This window comes from Oryctolagus cuniculus, chromosome 17 (genome assembly GCF_051225735.1).
Source record: "Oryctolagus cuniculus isolate XC-2025 breed Fujian yellow rabbit chromosome 17, ASM5122573v1, whole genome shotgun sequence".
NCBI lineage: Eukaryota > Metazoa > Chordata > Mammalia > Lagomorpha > Leporidae > Oryctolagus > Oryctolagus cuniculus.
Genome location: NC_142883.1, coordinates 807,285 through 830,110, shown reverse-complemented (window position 1 = coordinate 830,110; position 22,826 = coordinate 807,285). Strand labels below are relative to the sequence as shown.

The following is a 22,826-nucleotide window of genomic DNA, read 5'->3' as shown; positions in this document are numbered from 1 at the left end:
CACTTCCACTTAGACCAGTCCTGGTCACCTTCTCACCACTGCAACGCCCTGCCCAGTGCCCTTGCACGTACAGCACTGCGGAGTCGAAGGTGAGGTCAGGGGACGGCCAGCAGAGCAGCCACGCCGCCGTCCCTGTGGGCTGCACACACACTGCTCGCCATCTCCTGCCACCCCTGAGCTTCCCAACACGGCACAGAGCCCCCGTGGCCCATCCCTCCCGGTTCTGCACCTGGAGGTTCCCAACACGGCACAGAGCCCCCTTGGGGGTGGGGAGGTGGGTGGGGGGTGGGGAGGTGGATGTATGGGGGGTGGGGAGGTGGGTGGGGGGTGGGGAGGTGGATGGGGGGTGGGGAGGTGGATGGATGGGGGGTGGGGAGGTGGATGGATGGGGAGTGGGGAGGTGGATGTATGGGGGGTGGGGAGGTGGGTGGGGGGTGGGGAGGTGGATGGGGGTGGGGAGGTGGATGGATGGGGGGTGGGGAGGTGGGGGGTGGGGAGGTGGATGGATGGGGGTGGGGAGGTGGGGGGTGGGGAGGTGGATGGATGGGGGGTGGGGAGGTGGATGCATGGGGGGTGGGGAGGTGGGTGGGGGTGGGGAGGTGGGTGGGGGGTGGGGAGGTGGATGGGGGGTGGGTGGAATGCTTGGCCGTAGGCCAGGCCAGCTACAGGAAGCATGGTGAGGACAAGCTGAGTTCCAGGCACGGGAGGCCTGGGCCAGCCAGGGAAGCTCTGCAGGACCAGGTCAAGGAGCAGAAGGTGGGGGGGGGGGGCCGCTGGCTGGCGCGGAAGGGGACAGAATGCCATGGAATGAGCAGGACACACGGCCGCTCACTGCGTGGCTGAGGCCGTGCCGTGCGGTGCCGTGCGGTGCCGTGCGGTGCTGGGGAGGGAGGCGCTCACGCGCAGGTAGTGTGGCTCGGAGAAGCAGCAAAGCGTTTGGTCCACAGGTGCCTGAGGAGCAGAGGAGGCCGACCTGCCCCTCGACTGCAGGACTGGAGGGGGCGGGCGCGAGCGACGCCGCCTAGCGCTGGTGCCGCAAGGCTGGGCCGAGACCGGGAGCTGACTGCTGCCGTCTGCCCCTGCACCCACAGCCCAGACTCTGGAGCCACGCCACCCCCAGAAAAGGAAACCTCGCCGTGGCTTTGGGGCTGCAGGAGAGACGCAGGGCCCTCCGTACAGACCCAGCCTGAGTGGCGCCCGACTCCGATGTCCCTGGACACCGGCAGGGCACCCGCCCAGAGAGCGAGAGCTGCCGGAGCCAGTCACCCGCTGCAGGTCCCCAGGGCCTGTGGCCGGGGCTCCGGGTGCTGCTGAGCGGCCTGGCGTGCACGCCCAGCGCCTGCGCATCTCCTCTAAGCACCTGGGACTCAAGTGCTACCCGCCTTTCTCAGGCAGCCTGCCCGACAGCCCTGTCCTGGGCCCCACTCAGGACACACCACGGCCTTTGCCTGGAGGAGGCCCACAGCCTAAGCCGGCTCAGGAGCACAGCAGCCTCTGCTGCTCCCGCAGGCTGCGACGGGACGCCGCTGAACCACGCACTCTTCGTCCAGGAGCTGCAGGGAGGGGTCGGGAGCTGGCCTCGGGGAGGTGCAGCTCTGCTTGCCAGCAGCCTGGACTTCAGCCCACAGAGCACGGCCTCCGTGTCCTCCCGCCTCCCTGCGCGCCCCTCGCAGGCTCTGGCCAGGTGGAGCCGGCCGGCAGCCTCTGCCTTCCCTGGCAGTCCTCCCTCTGCACCTGTGGCCTCGGCACAGCTGCTCCCGGTCCCCAGGGGCAGGCTGGAGCAGTCACTTCCGTGCAGGTCCCCGCACACCCCTCTCAGCACAGGGCGCACACCCCAAAGCCCAGCTTCCCCCAAGCCGACACGTGTGGACTCACCTTTGGGGTGGCCTAGCTCAGCGCGGAGCCTGTTCCCCATCTCAATGAGCTGCTCCTTCTCCAGGCGCAGGCTCAGGATTTTTCTGGCTGCTTCCTTTAGTTTCTTCTGGAGTCGGTGCACGGACAAGGCCTGTGGCGTCTGTGGCCCTGGCTGGGGACAGGTGGGGAACTCTCCTTGGACTGCAGTCCTCACGGGGCCACCTGCGGGGCCCTGTAAGTGAGCAGCCCCAGGAGACCTGGGCACCACCAAGCCCTCCTGTGGGAAAGACGGCGGAGGGCCTGGCCCACCAAACCTCCCCAGCTGCCCCTCCAGACGGGGCACTGCCGCGAGCAGGCCGGGGCGATGGCCCTCCGTGTGGAGAACCACGGTGCATCCGTGGGCTGCTCCTTCTGCACAGATGGGATGAGAAGGGGTTCCAGCCCTCAGACCTCACAGCTCCACAGCTGCTCCCCTGCACAGCCAGAGGGCCCCGGGCCTTGCCCTCCTCCTCCTTCCTGCACCCCTGCATCTGTCTGTCTGTGTCTGCAGTGAAGACAGATCTGACAGGCGCCAGCCAGCACTGTGGGCCCGGCACTGACCTCAAGGGCCTCCAGCCCCAGAGGGCTACACCCTGCCTGGACGCCTGTGCTGGAACTCAGCCCACTCCTTCCCGCCTCCTGCTGTGGCCACTGGCTCTGCCCTCACCCTCGGGCCCGTGCAGCCGGGTGCTTCTTCCCATCTTCCATGCTGGCAGGTGCTTGGGGGCCCTGCCTTTCCGTCTCCCCACCTGCTGGCTGGACACACAGCTGAGGGTGCTCTCCTCTGTCCAGCAGAAGGCACAGAGACAAAGCGGAGGCGGCTGGGAAGGGCACCAGAGTCTGCTAGGCTCCCCTTGGCAGCCCAGGCCTGTGCCAAACCTGGATCTGTGTCCTACGGAGCCCCAGGCTGTACCCGCCCAGCCCAGCCTGGTCTACACTACACACTGCAAATGCGGTAACAAGCAGAGCTTTGAAGCAAGAACAGGGCCAGGGCAGCAGCAGTCCCGGGCCCTGGCACCACGTGCACAGCCGAGCTGCTCCTCAGGCCTAACGGCCACGTGCAGGCCCACGAGCTCGGAGTGACGGGAACGGCCCAGCACACCCTGTCCTGGTCCCACTTCCTGGAGTCCCTTCCAGGCTGGCAGGTGCCTGTGTCCCCCGGGCACTGCTGTTCCTGGGCAGCAGGAGCCACGTGGGTGACTGCGCTGTGCCCCAGGCGTGTGCTGTGGGGTATCACGGCACCACGGGACAGTCGTGGCTCTACCGCAGCCAAGACAGACCGCTGACCTCTCCTGCACACGGAACGTCCTGTGGCCCTGGGGGCCTCAGCCACGGCTCGGTGCAGGGTCTCCCAGGAGGCTCCTCGTGTCCCCTGCGTGTGGGCCTGGTGCCTGCTTGGGGAGCGCAAGGACGGGGTGATGAGTGGGGCCTGCGCCTGAGGAGAGGTGGGAGGCCCTGGCTGAGAAGGGAAGCCAGGGCTCCGCACAGCCCCGGGGCTGAGGCCAGGCGCGGCAGGGGCCTCTGCGGAACCCCTGGACTTGTTTGTGAGCGAGCAGAGTCTCCAGCCCCCCCCCCCCCCGCGCGAGCGTTCAGGCAGATTCACTCCGCAGAAGCAGACCCGCACCCGAGACGGCCCCGCCAGGCTCCCGCCCCAGAGCTCGCGTCCCGATCCCTGCTTCTCCCTAGTTTTTCTGTTTGATAGGCAGAAATGCGGAGAGCAACAGACGCCTGGGCCAGGGCTGACGCTGGGAACCCAGCCCAGGCCTCCACGTGGCGGCAGGAACCCAGCCACTGAGTCGTCACTGCTGCCTCCGGGGTCTGCGCCAGCGTCAGGAGCTGAGACCGACAAGGGACACCTGCGTCTTCACCGGCGTCCTAACCGCGGAGCCAAACGACCACTCCCAAAGTCACTGATGACCGCTCAGGAGCGGGCGGGCCCCGGCCAGCGGCCCAGGCCCAGGCCTCTGGACACCCTGACCCAAGAGTGTGGACAAACTTCCGGGTTCAGTTCCCAATAAGCTCTCACCTGGTAAACGTTCACTCTGGGGCCAGCGTGTGGCACAGGTAAAGCCCCTGCTTGCAACGCTGGCATCCCCTGTGACCACCAGTTAGAGTCCTGGCTGCTCTGCGTCCGGTCCAGCAACCTGCTGACCGCCTGGGAAAGCAGTGCAGGACTCCCTGCGGTCACGGGGGAGACCCATGGAGCTCCGGGCCCCTGGCCCAGCACTGCTCGTGTGGCCACTTGGAAGAACTCCCTCTCTCCCCTTTTCTCTCTGTGTCACTCTGTCCTTGTAATCTTTTCTTTAAAAAACCCTCACTGTGACGACTCTCTAAAGGGCTTCCTCACGACAAGGAGCCGCCACCTGGGGACCTGCCGCGCAGTCCCGGGTGCCCTGCGGCCCTGGCTGCCGCCCGGCATCCTGGTGAAGAAGAGGAGCATCTGGGTGAGTCTGGACAGCCCTCGGGTCAGGAGGAACGCCGGGGTTGCTGGAGGGTCCTGGGTCTGGACGGCACTCGCCGGGGACTGACCACAGCGCTGCCCCGCAGGAAGCCGAGGTCCCCTCCACAGCTTACAACGCCTCGCTGCGGCCCCAGGACCAGGCACAGCTTGGTGGGGGTGTGGCCCTGCACCCACAGATCTCCCCGGGCACGGGTGCTGGGGGCAGCACGCAGTCACCGGCCATAAGCATACGCCTTCCTTGCCCAGGCAGGGGTGGGGGGCGGGAGAGCTGGCCAGGTGCGGCCTGGGAGCCAGCCCTCTCCACGTCCATTCCCCTAACCTGTCTGAGAGGAAGCAAACCCTCAGTCTGCACTTCCCGAGGGGAAGGCCGCGGATCCCAGCCTGGTCTTCCTTGTGGCAACCAGAATCCAGGATGCCACGTGGTGTTCACCTGAGTGGCACCTGTGCCTTGTCACCCACACGTCACAGCTCACAGAGCAGCAGGACACAGCAAGGACAGAGAGGGTCGGCTTCCAGGCCTGACCTTCACGGCAACCTGTGTCCTGAGCACAGGCACCCAGGGCACCGCAGACGGGCCATGTGGCCTCAGGGCCGGCACGAACGGCTCCCACAGCAGGAGCCCGGACAGGTGTGGCAGCAGGCACTGACGGCCCTCCCCACACAGGACACCCACCTCTCTCCGGAAGGCCCCGGGGCTGCAGGTGCATGGCTGCTTCCCACCTGAAGGTCCCACTGCTTCCTGCTGGGCTGTCCCCAGGAACCTCCCCAGCTCGGCCACCTGCTTCCGCAGCTCCAGGACCTCCAGGTGCACCTGGTCCACTTCTCGGGGAAGCTCACCCTGGACGGTGTCCAGCTTCAGGGATTTCGGCAGCACCTGGAGGCAGTCAGGAGAGGGCACCCTTGGGGCCCTGCAGGTCTTGGGCACAGGTAGCTCTCTCTGGCAGACATGGTCACCGCAAAGCTGTGCCCGGTCAGCACCGCCACTGCGCCTCCGGCCTCGCCCAGCTGTGCTGAGCTGCTGCTGCCCGGAGCTGGGAGCTGGGGCACAGACGGCCTTCGGCCTCCGCCTGGGGGGACCCCTCCTGGGAGTGATCTCTCATCCACCGTCCACTCCCCAGGGGAGGAGAACTGGGAAGGGGAGTGGAAGGGAAGAGGAGGGGCGAGAGGGAAATGGGGCTGAAGGGCTCGAGAGACAGGTGGCCGACGTGGGGCAGACAAGAGGCAGAGGTGCAGAAAGCTCCAGAAAGGGAGGTCAAAGGCCAGCGGTGCCAGGTGCCGCTCTCAACGCCCGCGTCCCACGTTAGAGTGCTCGCGTGAGGCCCAGCTGCCCTGCTTCTGGTCCAGCTCCCTGCGAATGCGCCTGGGGGGCAGCAGTTCCCAGCTCCGGGCTCCCAGCTTTGGCCCAGGCCCGGCTGTCGCAGTCAGGATGGGACCTCTCTGTCTCTCCCTCTCTGCCATTCCAATAACAAATAGGAATGTTTAAAGAGGGAACCAGGAGGAGGGCTATCCTCCTCGACACAACACCCATGCTGCGCACCATAGTCAGGGCTTTCAGAAGATGGCCTTCACAGAGAGGGAGGGGTCCTCCCCTGCTGGCCCACGCCGGGCGGCAGCAGGCGGCTCACCTTCCGTCTCAGCCGCGTCACCAGCACATTCAAGAGACGTGCTCGGTCTCCGAGCTTCCTGAGGGCCAGCCCAGCGCACCCGGGGCCGGCGTGGACACAGCCTCCTGCGGAGGAGGGACTCCGTCAGCTCAGAGCCCGACTGTGAGGGAGGGATCCGCCATCTTCCCTGGCCTCCCCGCAGGGTCCCACAGGCGGTGTCCGCCCAGCGACCCCAGGGAGAGAGCTCCGCTGGGGGCAGCGGCTGGGGTCTCTGAGGCGCACAGGTGCGATCACGCCCCCAACACAGGACCTCCCCGCGCGGCGCCTGACGAGACCCTCATCCGTACGTCGGCGCTCCTGGGACGCACCGGGGGCCTCCGCCGGGGTGTGGACGAGGGGCTGAGTGTCGCTGTCAGACGCGGGCACCTTCGAGGGCTCCAGCACACCCTCCAGCTGTCCTTCCAGGGTCTGAAGTCTGTGCTTCAGGTCTTGAACTTCCGCTTCAAGGGCCAGAACGTAACCTGCCGAAAGCCAGTGGGCAAGAAACGCCCACCCAACACTGCGCCTGCGCGCACCAAGACAGAGCCCACCCAACGCTGCGCCTGTACGCACCAAGACAGAGCCCACCCAACACTGCGCCTGCGCGCACCAAGACAGTGCCCACCCAACACTGCGCCTGCGCGCACCAAGACAGAGCCCACCCAACACTGCGCCTGCGCGCACCAAGACAGAGCCCACCCAACGCTGCGCCTGTACGCACCAAGACAGAGCCCACCCAACACTGCGCCTGCGCGCACCAAGACAGAGCCCACCCAACACTGCGCCTGCGCGCACCAAGACAGTGCCCACCCAACACTGCGCCTGTGTGCACCAAGACAGAGCCCGTTCCCGTGGACAAGACACGCCCACCCAACACCGCGCCTGTGCGCACCAAGACAGAGCCTGTTCCAACCCTCGTGTCTCCCTTCACGGGCCCCGTCCTCTCCCCCAGCAGCTGTCCCACGTCCAGTGCCAGCCCCAGGGCTCCCCTCACCCTCGCTCGTGGCGCGGCTGTGAGGGTCCCTGTACCTGGTGCCCACTGTGGCAGCCGCTTGGGGCGCCCCTGGTCCCCTTGAGGCAGGGCCTGGGGTCCTCGCCCGAGACCAGACGCTCGGGCCAGCCCAGCGGGAGACCGGCGTCAGGGTGCCAGTGCCCCTCCGCACTTTCCCTTCCCTCCCAGCAAGCAGGCTTCTGGAGTGCAGAGCTGAGACTCCTCACGGGAGGACAGCAGCTGCCGCTCTCTGCAGCGTTTATCAAAGGGGGTGTGCGCCCGCCCGGGCCCAGCGCACAGATGCTGCCTGCCCTCACCGGGAGTGGCTGCCTCTCCTGCCTCGGGATCGGGCTGCTCGGTCTCTGAGGTGGCTCCCAGCTGCGCCGAGGGGAGAACCTGGTGGCCCAGGGCTTCCATCTCCGCCCGCATCTGGGCGACGGCGTTGCGCAAGCTCGCATTCTGCTCCTGCAGCCGCTGGATCTCACTGGACACGAGGCCTCCGCTCACTCCTTCTTCAAGCGGCCTGGAAAGCACCTGCCAGATACCCAGAGAAAAACCGGGACTCGGCCGCGGCTACAGAGAAGACACGAGGCCCCCAGGCCGGTCCAGGCCGGCTCCGGCTCTGTGCTCTCGGGGCCTCCCTACCCACCCCGCCCGTCTGCCCGTGGAGACAACCACCTTCCTGGGTAACCTGAGAAGCCCTCATCCCTGGGGGAGCCACGTTCAGATAGAGCAGACGACAGGTGTCAGCGGAAGGGAGGAGCTGTGTTTAAGGCGACAGAGCTGGAGGGCTGGAGCAGGCTGCGCGGCGGCTGGCGCCAGGGGGCCACACGGTGAACAGGCCGAGGGCGCCCTGTATGCCAGGCGTGCTTCAGCACCGTCAAAGCTCCCCTGGCCGGGACGGGCTTCCGAGCCGATGGGAGAGCTGCACACACAGCGTTCAGGAGAAGTGGAGAGGAGAGGCCAGAAATGAGGCCTGCACAGCCCCAGGGGAGTCTGGGGCACGGGGAAGCAGAGCCCAGGACAAGCAGGGGCCGCAAGTGTCTCCGTGCGATGAGACCCAGAACCCCCAGGCCCAAGGGGCTTGGCTTCTGCACAGGAGAAACACAGAGGCCTCGGCACAGGGCACCCAGAGGCCTCGGCACAGGGCACCCGGAGGCCTCGGCACAGGGCACCCAGAGCAGGTGCTGAAAGGCCGTGACCAAGGGGAGAGCGTTCCTTTCATTTTAAGATTTACTTATTTACTTGAAAGTCAGAGAGAGAGAGAGATAGAGATAGAGATAGAGATAGAGAGAGAGAGAGAGAGAAAGACAGGGAGAGATCTCCCATCTACTGGTTCACTCAAATGGCCACAACGACCAGGGCTGAGCTGAGCAAGGCCAGGAGCCTGAACTCCTTCGAGGTCTCCCACGTGGGAGCAGGGCCCGAGCACTTGGGCCGCCCTCCACTGTGCTCCCAGGCCACAGCAGGGAGCTGGACCGGAGTGGAGCAGCCGGGACTGGAACCCACCTGGGATGCCGGCCCTGCTACACCTGCTACGCCACATGCGGACCCCGAAGGGAAAGTCTGTTGAACAGCAAGCAGGAAAGGAGGGGCCCCAGCGTGCACAGAGGCAGACGCGAGGCCACGGCAGCCTGGCGGCCCTGCCAGCCCAGACGCTGGCCATCGGCGACAACGTCCTCCACCCACTGCCCTGGCAGGAGGGAGTTCCCACCAGAATGTCTCCCTCCGGCTGTGAACAGCAAGAAACCGGACAACAATGACGGCAGAACTGGGACACCTGAGATGGGACAGGGGACAGCTCCCCCGGCCCGGCCAGGTGTGTGCACAAAGCGCCTGCCAGCGCAGGGCGGGGTCCGCCCGAAGCCCCTCCCCCAGCTCCACGCTGTGCGGCTGGTTCATCCTGAGACACCCGGCCCTGGCTGACCGCAGGCCCCCCAGCTGGACGCTCCGTCCTGCAGCCCCGGGGATCCTGGCCTGACGTTCTCAAGAGCAGGCCCAGAGCTCCTGGGTTCCGTGCGCGTCTCCGCAGAGTGCACGCACAGGGAAGGCGCACAAGCCGCGAGTCCTCCCGGCGCTGGCAGGCGTCTGTCCCAGGCGCCCTGCACTGCTGGGGGTTCTGCTTCTGGTCCTCCACGGTGAGGTGAGCCGCAGGCAGAGGAGTGAGGCCTCGGCCGCCAGGGAGGTGGGGCCGGCAGAAACGCTCCCATCCTGCGCACGGAAGCTGTGCAACACCCCTTACACACCAGCAGGGGGCACCAGGGCTGTGGTGTAGTGGGTGAAGCCGACGCCTGCAGTGCGGCATCCCACATGGACGCCGGTTCTCGTCCTCTTCCGATCCAGCTCCCTGCTAAAGTGTGTTGGAAAGCAGGGGAAGACGGCCCAAGTGCTTGGCCTCTGCGCCCACATGGAGACCTGGATGAAGCTCTGGCTCCTGGCTTTGGCCTGGCCCGCCCTCACCCTTCATCCCTCTGGGGAGTGAACCAGTGGATGGAAGGTCTCTGTACCCCTGCCCCTTTGTAACTTTTTCAAGTAAGTAAATAAATCTTAAAAAAAAAAAAGCAGGAAAAAAAATCTGAGCCACGCGCAGCCCAGAACAACACTGCCGTCAGTCCTCCCACTCCGCCTCTCCGAGCCCCGTGCTTCCGCCCCCTCCGCCCGTGGGGCGCTCGACCCGGCCGCGTGCCACCTGAAATGAGCCCACGATGTCAAGGTCCAAGGGACCCTGCACCAGGCAGGAGGCCATGATTCACAACTGGCCCCAGCGACACTCAGAACGAGGCCCCCAACGGCGTCACCGGCACGGGACAGCTGGCGGCGCTCTGAGACAAGCACGCGGCACAGCGACCACTGCGCCTTCAGAGAGGCAGCCGGGGCGTGGGTGTGCGCGGCGAGAGCTCGAGGCTGACTCTCCTGTCGGTGCTGCCAGACGCTCCGAGGGGCAGCCGGCAGCACCGTGTGCAGCGGCTAATCCGCCGCTACAGTGCCAGCATCCCAGGTCAGAGCTGAGTCGAGTCCCATCTGGCTCCCTGCTAATGGCCTGGGCAAGCAGCAGCGATGACCCATGCACTTGGCCCCTGCCACCCACACGGGAGACCAGGATGGAGCTCCAGGCTCCTGGCTTTGGCCCGGACCAGCCCCGGCCATTGAGGCCATTTGGGGAGTGAACCAATGTGGAAGATCTATCTCTCTCTGTCACTCTCCCCTTTAAACAGGTAACTAGATCTTTAAAGACAGAACCAGGACCAGGACTGCAAGGCCCAGCTCCAGCTCTGGCCTGCTCCGGGGCACTATCCCAGAAATGCCGCAGGAGCTGGGGAGTGGGCGCTGTCCCCAGGGTCAGCGGGAGGGAGGAGGGCAGGAGGGCGGCGGGGGAGGCACCGCGCTCACCTGTGCCTCCTGTCCCGGAGGGAGCCCGTGTGTCCTCAGCGCCTCCAGGGCCTGGTCCCGCTCCAGGACCACAGCTCGCAGCACCGCCTCCCGCTCGCGCAGCACCCGCTCTGTCTCCTGGAGCTTGGCGGCCGCCTGGGAAACACTGGGGCTCAGGCCCTCGTGGGCCACGTGGCTGTCCTGGCCTCGAGGAAAGAGAGGCCAGTCCCCTCCCTCACATCGCAGGCGGGGTGAGAGCCTGTGCGACGCGGGGCTCTCCTGCACACCCAGCCCCTGCTTCCCAGGACCACCAGGCGGCGCTGCGGGCCACCGCAGCCCTGGGCGCAGGCCAAGCGTTCCTGCTGAAATGTTCCCCGCCGCAAACCCAGCTTCTCAGGAGTCCAGCGCTTCACGCTTAAAGAACATGCTGGGGGGTCCCAGCTGTCCTGCCGCGGGATGGGCCCCTCCTCGGGCAGAGCCGAGCAGGCCCCGCCACGGGCGCTGCCCGCACACACCTGAGCTCTTGCCGTGGTCAGGCCCTCGATCAAAGCCTCCGATCTCTGGATCTGGTCCCGCTCGACGGCCTCACAGCGGCGCTGCCAGTCCAGGCCCAGCTGCACCTGGTCACGCTCCAGGCTCTGCTCCCTCGCCACCGCCAGGGACAGCTGCTGCTTGTACCTGCAGACACGCTCAATCCACTCACCAGGAGCGCTTCCGGTCCCCCCGCGCGAAGGGCAGAGGTCGGGGGGCAGTGCAGCCACGCTTGTGTGTGACACGCTCCCGGGCCGGCACTCGGGGCCCTGTGCCAGGGCACGGAGGAGCCACGGCACGGAGGAGCCACGGCACGGAGGAGCCACGGCACGGAGGAGTGCCTTGTGTGGAGGAGGGGGCGGCACGAGCGGAAGAGAGGGAGGATGTCATCGTGTGAATCCCGAGGAGCCGCAGGGCTGCCCCGCTGGCTGGAGCTCTGAGCACGCGCCCCACGTGCCTCAGGGGAGGCCCCGCCCCCCCCGCCCTGCAGGCGTCAGTCACACACAGTCTGCCAGCAACGGGCCCTGCAGGGTCAGTCAGGATGCCCTCCTGGCCCTGCGTGCATCTGCACTTGGTGCAAAGCGCAGCCACACGCCAGTCAAATCGTGAGGACCGGGAGGCAGTGAAGCCCATGGCGGCAGCTGGAGCTCAACCCTGGTTTCTCCGTAACCGAGAGACCAGCGAGGACACAGAAGACAAGGCCGTCACCACCCGCCCGCAGCCTGAGGGACCTTCAAAAAAAAAAGATTTATTTTATTTACTTGAAAGAGTTACAGAGAAAGTAGAGACAGACAGAGAGGGCTTCCATCTGCTGGTTCACTCCCTGGATGGCTGCAACGGCTGGAGCTGAGCTGATCCGAAACCAGGAGCCAGGAGCTTCTTCCGGGTCTCCCATGTGGGTGCAGGGCCCCAAGGACTTGGGCCATCCTCCACTGCTTTCCCATGCACACCAGCAGGGAGCTGGATCGGAAGTGGAGCAGCCGGGACTTGAACCGGCGTCCACGTGGGATGCCGGCCCTGCAGGCGGCGGCTCTACCCCCTGCGCCTCAGCGCCGGCCCTGAGCCCAGGGTCAGCGGAGGTCGTGCTCTCAAGCCCACTGGAGCTTTGAGGCCGAACACGATGGAAGGCGCGGGGACGGATAAGGGACTCTCTGCCGACAGAATTAAATCAGAAACCTCAAAGCAATGGGACATTAAGTAACGGAGATGTAAACAAGCCATCAGTCAGAGACGGAATCGCGAAGCACGTCAGAAAACCCTGGACTGAACGAGACCCGAGTCTGGGCTCAGCCAGGCTGTGCCGCTCGGAACCCCGGTACCGACTGCTGACAGCGGGAGACCGCAGGGGCCCACGGTCGCCACCTGGGCTCCCACCAAACAACTAACTGAAGCCACAGCAAATGGATAAAAGGAAGTATTAGGTATCCATGAGCTGGAAACATAAAAGTAATTGAGAACTTCAGTAAAAACAGGGCCAGCACCGTGGCGTAGCGGGTAAAGCCACTGCCTGAGATGCCAGCATCCCACATGGGTGCCGGTTCAAGTCCTGGCTGCTCCTCTTCTGATCCAGCTCTCTGCTAATGGCCCGGGAAGGCAGCGGAAGATGGTTCAAGTGCCTGGGCCCTGCACCTGTACGGGAGACCCAGAAGAAGCTCCTGGCTCCTGGCTTCGGCCTGGCCCAGCTCTGCTTGTTGGCAGCCATTTGGGAAGCGAACCAGCGGATGGGAGGTCTGTCTTTCCCTCTCTCTCCTGTCTCTCTCTTTCAAATAAATAAATAATGCTTTTTAAAACACAAACAGATTGCAGCTTGAGCACGTCGCTAACTCCCGTCACCGCCTCCTCACAGCCGACACCCACTCGTGTGTCCTCCTTGGTTCAGGGACGTGAGCTGCTCAGCGCCAGGGAGAGAAGCCCGCCCTGGGGACGCTCACCTCTCAGTGTCCTGCTGGGCCTTCGCCAGCTGGGCCTTCAGTCTCAGGTCCTCCTCCCGCAGCGCCTGCACCTGCAGGTCTTTGGAGACCACGTCCTTGGACAGCTGGGCAACCTGGGCGTCCCAGGCAGACTTGAGAGCCGCGGAGTCCTCGCGCAGCCTAAGCACGGAAGGGAGGCGCCATGCACGTGGGTGTGGCGCCCACCTTCTCCCTCGCCAGGCAGCGCTGACACCCCTGCTCGGACGAAGGAAGCGGGTCTGCCCGAGAAGAGGGCCCCTCCAGGGCTGCGCCAGGCCCAGCTCAGCGCCTCCCACCACGCCTGGCACAGCTTCGCACGCGGCACGACAGTCACACGTGTTTTCACGTGTTTCTTGAAGATACAATGAGGTCTTGCAGAACCCATGAGATAACCTGAACAGCGACATGCTTCCTGCAGAATCACTAAACACGGACACCGGGACATTACCCACCGCCCGGCGGTAACCGCGCACGACCGCGCCGGCCCGTCACCCCGAGCGGGCTGGCTCTGACAGACTGAGCGCCTGGGCAAGCTCCCGGTCACCAGGCTGTCCTGGCTGACGAGCGCCCAACACAGAGGCCGGGAGGCGCCATGGGCTTTCCACGGCGGGTGTGTTTCGGGACGAAGAGGAGCCTCTGTGTGTGTCCGCATCTTTGACAAGCTGCTTAGGAGACGGACAAAGGCATTCCCACCACTCGGCTGGACGCGGGCGTGCACACTGGCTCCCTCTGTGCCGTGCCCGGGCACTGAAGTCAGGCTCACCGACGGCCTGGCACTCCAAGCACGGCCCTCTCGGCACGCGCCTCCCCCTCCCAGCCCCATGCCCAGCCTGGGCACGGAGCGCGAGCTCCACCTGTCGCCCAGCTGCACCCTGGGGCTCGGAGCAGCGGTGTGAAGGCACGGACAGCCTCCAGAAGGGGAGCCGTCCCACAGCGCTCCTCGGTCGCCTGCGGCTCCGCGCTCCGAGCCGGCACCAAGCTGCAGCGTCCCTGCAGGCTGCCGTGCAAGCTCACTGCCACTCGGGAGCCCCCAGACGCAAGCCCGGGCCCCAGCAGCTTCTCCTCCTACCCACCCGCTGCTCGCTGAGCGGCAGACCAGAAGGCACGCGCAGAAGCACCAGTCGGTGCCTTGCAGGGGAGGCTGGGCCTGGCGGCCGAGCGGCGGCGGAGCCCCCGGGCCCTGGCTGACCGCGGGGCTGAGTGCTTGGGCCTAAGTGATCCCGCCGAGGAAAGCACCCCTCTCAGCCGCAACAGAACTCCCCAGAGACCTTCCAGGAAAAGAGCCAGAAAGAGCCCCACACGCAGGGAAGAGGCCGGCTGCTCAGCGCTCGTCCAGGGCCGCACACGGCTCAGGCCGGGCCCCCGGGAGCGGGCGCGTGGGCTCCACACGGCTGCCGTCCACGCACCACGCCCAGCTTAAACGCAGGAAAGCAAATCGGGTCTAAAACGATGCTCATCCCGGAGAAGCTGGGAGCCCTGGGTGCTGCGGGGGGGCCGACACGGAGCGGCGCTGAGTGACGCAGACGCCCAGAGCTGCAGCAGGCGTCCCCTCCCAGCTGCACTGCTCACAGCAGCCAGAAGGTGGCAGCAGCCCACCCACGCCCACACCCGGTCTGTCCACACAGTGGACCCTCACTCGGCGCTGGGAGAGGTGAAGACGGCGAAGTGTATGTTATGTGCATGCTACACGCGTGCTTAAAGGAAGGGAATCCTGACACCGCTCCAGCACCCACGAAGCCTGCAGATCCACTGCGTGAACCACGCCAGCGGGCAAGGAGGCCTCCTGGCTTCCCACGCACTAGAGGAGTGGACAGTAGTGCCGTTCACTGCGCAGAGTGGCCGGGGCGGCCTGGGGGTCCTGGGGGCGGGGGCAGGCTTTCTCTTGGGAGGCAGCTGGTAGGGACGGCTGCACAACAAGGGGCAGGCCCTGACGCCACCGGGCTGTGCGATGGTGGCGGCTAAGCTGGGCAGTCTCATGCTACATGTGTGTCCTACCACACACGCACACACACGGCTAAGTTGGGCAGTGTCACGCTGCATGTGCTACCACAGACACACACGCACATGCACACATACACACACACAGTGGCTAAGCCGGGCAGTCTCATGCTGTGTGTGTCCTACCACACACGCACACGCACACACATGACTAAGCCGGGCCATCTCATGCTGCGTGTGTCCTACCACACACACGCACACGCACACACACAGCTAAGCTGGGCCGTCTCATGCTGTGTGTCCTACCACAGACACGCACACGCACACACACGACTAAGCTGGGCAGTCTCATGCTGCGTGTCCTACCACACACACGCACACGCACACGCACACACACAGCTAAGCTGGGCCGTCTCATGCTGTGTGTCCTACCACAGACATGCACACGCACACACACGACTAAGCTGGGCAGTCTCATGCTGTGTGTCCTACCACACACACACACACACACACATACACACACACGGCTAAGCCGGGCCGTCTCACGCTGCGTGTCCTACCACACACGCACACGCACACACACGGCTAAGCTGGGCCGTCTCACGCTGCGTGTCCTACCACACACGCACACACAACCTCAGAAAGGGAATGGTCAAGAACAACGGCCAGAGGCGCATGACCCTCCCTGGAGACGGGACGGTGGCGCTGCTCACCTGTCGATCGCGGCGTCCCTCTCCCGCGCGGCGTCCGCCTGCGCCCACTCGGCCCTGCGCAGCTGCACCTCCAGGTTCTCGCAGTGGGCCTGCAGCTCCCGCATCCTGGCCTCCAGGCCACGCAGCTGCTCCCCGTGGGCGCCCTTCACCGCTCCCAGCACCGCGTCCCTCTCCCTGGCCAGCCGGTCGAGCTCCTCACGCCTGAAACAGAGCAGGCCCTCGCGGTGCTCCTGGGCTTCCTCCCGCTGCCAGGCAGGAGGTGAGAGGGGCCCAGGACAGGCCCTCGCGGTGCTCCTGGGCTTCCTCCCGCTGCCAGGCAGGAGGTGAGAGGGGCCCAGGACAGGCCCTCGCGGTGCTCCTGGGCTTCCTCCCGCTGCCAGGCAGGAGGTGAGAGGGGCCCAGGACAGGCCCTCGCGGTGCTCCTGGGCTTCCTCCCGCTGCCAGGCAGGAGGTGAGAGGGGCCCAGGACAGGCCCTCGCGGTGCTCCTGGGCTTCCTCCCGCTGCCAGGCAGGAGGTGAGAGGGGCCCAGGAGACAGCAGGGGAGCAAGCCCTGCCCAGACTGCCCAGCCCTCCCCCAAGGAAAGCTCCCGGGAGAATCCTCCCCCAGCACCACAGGGCCACCTGGCCTGGTGACACGGAGCACTACACCATGACACCCCTCCTCCAAGGCAGGCGCCCTAGGGGAGGCCCCGCTGCCCGGCCAGGGGGCTCCGCAGTCTGTTTGCACCGAGTGCTGGAACCTTGGGAGGCATTTTTCCTAACTCACACTCAGCAAAGCCTTTGTCCTGGAGGAGGAGGGGAGGGAGAAAGGCAGAAGAACCGGACCCCCTTCCCTTCTAAGCCCTAGTGGGAGTGCAGACCGCTCTCTGCTGAGCCCCCGCCTGGCCTGCCAGGGGCGTTCTCTCCATGGGACGGAGCAACCTCGCTCTCCCAGGCTGAGTGACTGGTGTCTGTGTCTCGGATTCTATCCCACCCATTCTGGCGGATGCCCTACCCCACAAACCTTGCTCACTTGCTTACCACTATTCTCTGTCTCGCATCTGAACTCCTTCTTGCGCAAAGGCAAGACCCACCCCCCCCGCTGCTAACAGCACCACATCTGCTGTGTTCGTCCCGACCAGATGGCTGCTTCTCAGGGCAGCTCCGGCCGCTCCTCCCCGGGGAGCTCACTCACACACACACACACACACACACACACACGTGTGCACGCACGCACCCGGCAGCACACAGCCACTTCAGGCGCTTGGCACACCCGCCAGTGCTCTCAGCCCCCGAGCAAACAGTGAACGCAGGGCAACGAGTAGAATCCCGGCACCACCACCACCACCACCACCGAGACCCCGGGCAGCCACAGAGCAGGGCAGCGGACACCGGCTGCCCTGGATCCTGGCGCCCGTCCAGGCCCCTGCAGCCGGCACTGTCAGCCGCCTCTCTTTGGGTTGCCCTCAGCGACCCACGTGGAAGGCAGGCTCTGCCGACACAGGACACAGGAGCGAGCTGAGAGGCGGCGTGGCTCACCGCGGGGCTGGCCCAGCCCTTGGTGAGGCAGGCGCTGGGGAGGGTGCTGAGACTCAGGCCGACTCCCGGTGAGACCCTGGCCCAGCCCTTCTGGAGCCGAGAGAGGCGGATTCTGCCGCCAGCGCAGAGCCCTGACAAAGCAGGTTGGCAGCTCCCAACTTTGCCCACGAATCAGGCCTGCCCGGTGCGGAAGCTCCACCAGACCGGCAGCCCTGCGCGGGGAGTTCCTCCGCGACAGGAGCTGCCAGGCATTTCATACCTTATTTAATCGCTACTGAATTTTGCAGTGCAGCCTTGTGAAGTGTACACTAGTAATCACTACGAGATATTTTAAAGAGATTTACTTATCTGAAAGGCAGAGTTAGAGAGAGGGGAGACAGAGAGACAGGGATCTTCCATCCACTGGTTCACACCGCAGATGGCCACAACAGCTGGCACAGGGCCAGGCTGAAGCCAGGCGCCTGGAACTTTGTCTGGGTTTTCCACCTGAGTGGCGAGGCCCAAGCACCTGGCCCGTCTCCCACTGCTTTCCCAGGCCCGGCAGGAAGGAGATGGGTCACCACCGGACCCGGGGCTCACACGGGACGCCGGCGCCACAGGTGGCTGCTTAACCTGCCGTGCGCAATGCCAGCCGCCGTCATGCCTTCACCCGGAAGTCACTGTGAAGACTCAGAGCCTCACGACCGCAGCGGACATCATTCTGTCATTCTATCACTCTTCCCAGTTGATGAGTGGACCTCGTTAGACTCATCTCACCACCTTTCAGCAGTCACCGAGGAGTTTCTCTGGGCTACACAGGGGCTGAAGACGGACCCCAAAGCAGCAGCCAATGACACACGTTTGTGGAGGACGTCACACCGGAAATGAAATAACGCCAGGATCCAATCGGATGCAGAGAACGTGGAGACGGCTTCCGAGGCCCGGCGCCGTGCCTGAATCCAGAGGCACACCTCCATCTGTGTGCGCATCTGCCGCTGACGTTTCTCACTGTGTACAGCTTTCGGCTTAGCAGCTTTTTGAACCACATACGATTTCATTTTTAAAACCATATTGCATTTAGGCATCTTTTACTACAAAGATGCTGTTCCATCACATGACTTACACTTTAATTTTATTGTTTATGTAATCTGACACACAAATGAAGGTTAAAATTCTTTCTCATACTTGCAATCAAAACCTAGAATCATCTGGGGTCCTTGTGAAAAATGCAGATTTTTAGAGCCCTCTGAAAGTCTAATTAAATGAATTCCCTGGAAATCAAAAAGAAAAAAAAAACTTTTCCAGCATAAAAAAAAATTCATTCAGATAAATTTCTGTGAGGAGCAGAGTGAACGGGGAGCTCAAAGGGGGCCGACGGGGGAAGCCGGGACGTGTGGGAGTCACTCCCATTCTCAACAACTTCAGTTTAGCATCTGAAGAGATCCTCAGGGTGGACGTGGAGGCCTGCAGGGGCCCTGGCCTCACCGCCCTCTGCCTGGGAGATGACTGACACCAACGTCACCCCCCAGCAGGGGGAAAGCAGCCGCAAGCCCGTCCCTGTGGTCGGGGTGGACAGGCAGCTCCTCTCTGAGCGTGTGCCACGTGGCCGTCCCCGCAGGGCCACCGGCCGCCCTCTGCTTCCAGGCCAGGGTCCTCGTGAGCATCACTGTGACGCCTCCTCAGAGCAGAAGCAGAGAGCACTCCCGCGGGGGCGCTGAGACCCCCAGGCCTGCCCCTTCCTGTGCCTGGGGTGCGGCACGGACTCGGCCCGAGGCTCACTCCCTGAGTGTGCTGCCCTGCTGCCGCGGGCCTCGGGGCTGGCACAGCTCAGCCGTTCACAGCTTGAGAGCAAAACCACCCAGCTGCAGTAGAGTGAGCAAAAGCCGACAGAACCGTGCCACCAAAGTGAAACGTGCTGTGACCTAAAACCGAGGCCCCGGGCAGGCTGGGCACAGGCGCTGAGGGGCCTCGGACGCTGCGTGCCCTCCTGGACAGGTGACAGCCCCAGTACTTGGGTCCCCACCGCCCACTGGGAAGCCTGGACCGAGTTCCTGCTCCTGGCTTCGGCTTGGCTCAGCCCCAGCTGTTGCAGGCATTTGGGGGTAAACCAGATGTCTCCCCCACCCTGCCTTTCAAATAAAATGAAAAATAATTTTAAACCTGACAAACTGGTTCGTAAATGCCCTAAAAGTTCAAGTTTAATGTGCACCACTGAACATCGCTGAGAAGAGCCAGCCGAGCACCCAGCCAGCTCCCGAGCGGCACCCTGGGCCGGGCCGCCCTCCGGGCCCGGGGACGTGGGACGCGCGGCCAGGTCTGCTCCCCAGGCCCAGGGCCAGGGATGCGAGAGGCGGACACTCACTTCCTCTTAAACACCTCCTCTTCTTTCTTCCTGGTGAGCTGCACAGCGTGAAGCTCGTCCTCTAAGTCCTTTATCCTAACAGGAAACAGGGGACAGGGCAGACGGTCAGGAGCTGGGGCCGGCCTGGGCCAAGGCAGGCGGGGCAGGGCCACCGGCTGCGGGCCGCCGACTCACGCACCGGGCGTCCTTCACGGCCTCCAGGTCCCGGAGCTCCCAGGTGCGGGCCTGCAGCTCCCTCTCCAAGGCCGCGCTGGCCGACTCTGCCCTCTGTAAGCACTCTGCAGCCCTCGCTCCGGCCTCTGTCATGGCCTCAAGCTCTTTGCTCAGCAGTTTAACCTTTGAGGATTAAAGGAATTCAAAATGGGAATTAACGAAATAAACTGAGGCTTCAGCGGCCCGTGTTGGGGCACAGTGGATAAAGACACTGCCTGCAGTGCTGGCCCCATAGGGCACTGGTTCTAGTCCCGGCTGGCCCCATAGGGGCACTGGTTCAAGTCCCACTTCTGATCCAGCTCCCTGTTAATGGCCTGGGAAAGCAGTAGAAGATGGCCAAGTGCCTGGGCCTCTGCACCCACGTGGGAGACCTGGAAGAAGCTCCTGGCTTCCGCCTGGCCTGGCTCTGGCCGTTGCAGCCATCTAGGGAGTGAATCTGCAGATGGAAGATCTCTCTCTGTCTCTCCCTCTTTTTCTGTAACTCTGATTTAAATAAATCTTTAAGATTTTAAATAAATCTTTAAAAATAATTAAGGTTCGAGGTTTATCCCATTTTATCAGGATTGCGAGACAGGAGAAACACTAAATTTGAGCCAGCAGCAGTGAGAATCCCCTCACGCACTCCCGTGCCAAAACTCGCTGAGGCACAGGCCCCCAGAGACGGGGGAGGGGTCCCAGAGAAACTCGGCTTCTTCCCGCCGCCCACAGCACGAGCACATCTCAGTCTGAGATCAAACACGGAGCACAGCACGGCAAGCGTGGGCACCGCTGAGCTGCCCGCTGAGCGCTCAGACCAGGCTGTGGGTGGCCTGTGAGGGTGTCTGTGGGGGCAGCCCCAGCCCCAAGGCCCAGAGGAGGCCTGGGCTCTGGCTGACAGGGTCAGCACTGCTTCCAGAAGCAGGAAGGGGAGCCAGGCCACGGCAGCACTCCTGCAGGGCCCTGGGCTCAGCGCTGCTGGGGACAGGTGTCTGTGCCTGGAAATGAGACCAGGGGTCACCCGACTGGGACCCAGGCCCTCAGATTGGGGGCCACGGCCCACAGGGCTTTGGAGGCCTCCTGCTGGGCCAAGGGCTATCCTTGGACTGTGCACAGGACCAGGAGGCCCTGGGGAGGGGCCTGTGCAGTGACCAGGCAGGGGCCAGTAGGGCCAGACCAGGCAGCAGTGCCCACTTCTCTCCCCAGGCTGCAGGGATCGTCCTGCCCAATCCGAGCTCCCGGTTGACTCCGGGTGGCCCTGCAGCCCGCGGTGGTGCTCAGGGGCTCGTGGAGGCGGCCAGCACAGAGCAGGAAGCAGGACTGCAGTGCCAGCTCTGCCACATGCCACCTTGCTGGCCCTGGCAGCCCGAGCCCCCAGGCCTTGGCTCCTCTGCCATGAAACGGGAAACCAGCAGCAGCCCCACAGGCCAGCCACCAGGTTCCCAGGGAGGACACAGGCTGACCACAGGCCAGCACTGGGTCAGGAGGGCGCTCACCCAGCCCCAGCCCATGCAGCCGGCGCCTGGGCCGTGGGCCTCACCTAAGCCGATCACACTTCCAGCCGCCACCCTGAAGATGGGCTCCCACTGCCCCACAGAAAAGCCCTCCAGACCCAGGCCCAGGCACCTTGCGCTCGTGGGACAAGACCACGTGGCCCATGTCATCGGCCTGCTGACGCAACGCCTGCTCCCGCTTCCGCATCTCGGCTTCAAACTCCAGCCGCAGCTCCTGTAGCAAGAGGGGCTGACGGTGAGCGGACGGGCCCAGAGAACGCCCCCGCGGCTCAGTCGGCGGTGAGCAAGCGCCGCCCAGACAAGGCAGCGGTGGGGAGGGGAGGGGAGGGGAGGGGAGGCATCTGTGCTGCTGGGTGGCGGCGGGCCACAGGACCCCCGTGGCCGAACGAGCGGGCTCACGACTTCACAGACACTGGACGCCACCTGGCAGGCTGGGTCCTTCCTTCTGTCTGCGTGTGCACCGAGGGAGGACCGACCTGAATCTTACAGGGAGACCTACCGACCCCAGCCTCTCCCTAGGACCACCGACTCAGGACCTGAAGGAGCAGCCTGTCCCAGGACTGGCAGGGGCGGCAGGCATCCGCCTGGCGGTGAGGGCCGGCCAACAGCCTGCACGGAGCCTCAGAGAAGCTGCAGGAGGCACAGGGAGGTGCCACCCCTCCCTGTGCTCTCTGCTGAGAGGAGGAGGGTCACACCAGCGGCCCTGGTGGCTCCGGACTGAGAAGCACAGACTCCTAGCCCCTGCCTGGTTCCCGCACGGACCCGCCGCAAGCGCCTTCTGCAGGTGGCCACTAGGGGGCGAGCTCATGCCAGGAAGGAAAGTCCAGTTTACAGGAACAGAACCGCGCCGGCTCCCGGCCAGCTCCCTCCCATCCCCGCCTCCCTGGCTGCTCTCACTGATCCTCCAGGCTGACCTGCAACCCCCCCCCCCGCCGTGTCTGCACCCAAGGCTCCTTGGGCACTGTCCTGGGTGACCAGCCCAGGCTCCTGGCTGAGCCCCTGCCCCTCCGCACGTCCCCTGGGACATCATGGCAGCCCAGCCACCACCCTCCCAGTCTGTTTCCCCACCGACCTCCTCACATGCCGGCCCCATCTCAACAAACGCAGCCCCCTCCCGGTCCCCAACGCACCAGTGTCGGCCTTGACGCCTGCTGCCCCTGCCACCCCGGGGCACCTCGCTGCCCTCCCTTCCGGGTGCATCCGGATCCCACCCGCTGTTGCCACAGGGCCCTTGCAGCAGCCCGGCCACAGCCTGCCCCAGCCACCACAGCGCAGCTGCCTCAGGCTCAGCGCAGGCTCCCGGAACTTTCTCTTCTCACTCTGAACCCGGCACGTGGGCCTCCCAGCCTCCCCCACAGAGCGTTCTCGTGTCCAAGAACTACTTGCTAACCGCTCCCGTTCTCCTCTGGGGGCCCCGACCGACGAGCTAACGAGGAAAGACTTCCCGTGTCCAGGTGGGCCCTGCATTGCCAGTCACACCATCACCCGCACCTCACCTGGCACAAGGAAAGTCATTTGCCCCATCCACTCAAGTCGGCCTCTGACCCAAAAGAAGAGACAGGAAACTGGTCCACAGAGGGCAGCAAAGCTGGCGGGCACCAAGACCCTCACTTCACGAAAAGGCCAGAGACCGACAGTGGGCAGAGGGCAGCCGGGCTCAGCCTCTTCCAGCACCGCCCGGGATAAATGCCAAACAGGACCACGCAAACGCCCAGTGTCCTCGTCCCAGAGACAGGCTGCTGTCCCAACGCGATGAGACTCCTCCGTGTCGGCGA

At 64.8% G+C, this 22,826-nt stretch overlaps 1 protein-coding gene across 14 annotated transcripts in view; it reads right to left on the bottom strand.

The window, feature by feature from the left end:
• The window catches only part of CCDC57 (coiled-coil domain containing 57), a 78,953-nt gene that overhangs the window by 37,483 nt on the left and 18,644 nt on the right, over window positions 1–22,826 (bottom strand). For 10 of the 14 annotated variants that reach the window (XR_016224386.1, XR_016224387.1, XM_070060095.2 and 7 more), the window contains exons 4-15: window positions 21,164–21,265; window positions 19,527–19,684; window positions 19,349–19,423; window positions 15,489–15,689; window positions 12,820–12,978; window positions 10,873–11,035; window positions 10,379–10,513; window positions 7,306–7,522; window positions 6,327–6,479; window positions 5,980–6,083; window positions 5,028–5,228; window positions 1,876–2,026 (exon numbers count right to left, since the gene is read on the bottom strand). Coding sequence is in view for 12 of the 14 variants with exons in the window: in XM_070060095.2 (XP_069916196.2) it covers window positions 1,876–2,026; window positions 5,028–5,228; window positions 5,980–6,083; window positions 6,327–6,479; window positions 7,306–7,522; window positions 10,379–10,513; window positions 10,873–11,035; window positions 12,820–12,978; window positions 15,489–15,689; window positions 19,349–19,423; window positions 19,527–19,684; window positions 21,164–21,265 (1,819 nt within the window). In the remaining 2 variants the exon portion in view is untranslated. The remainder of the gene's footprint in view (window positions 1–1,875; window positions 2,027–5,027; window positions 5,229–5,979; window positions 6,084–6,326; window positions 6,480–7,305; window positions 7,523–10,378; window positions 10,514–10,872; window positions 11,036–12,819; window positions 12,979–15,488; window positions 15,690–19,348; window positions 19,424–19,526; window positions 19,685–21,163; window positions 21,266–22,826) is intronic. The other 4 variants (XM_089318553.1, XM_089318554.1, XM_089318560.1 and 1 more) reach the window with 2 other exon arrangements.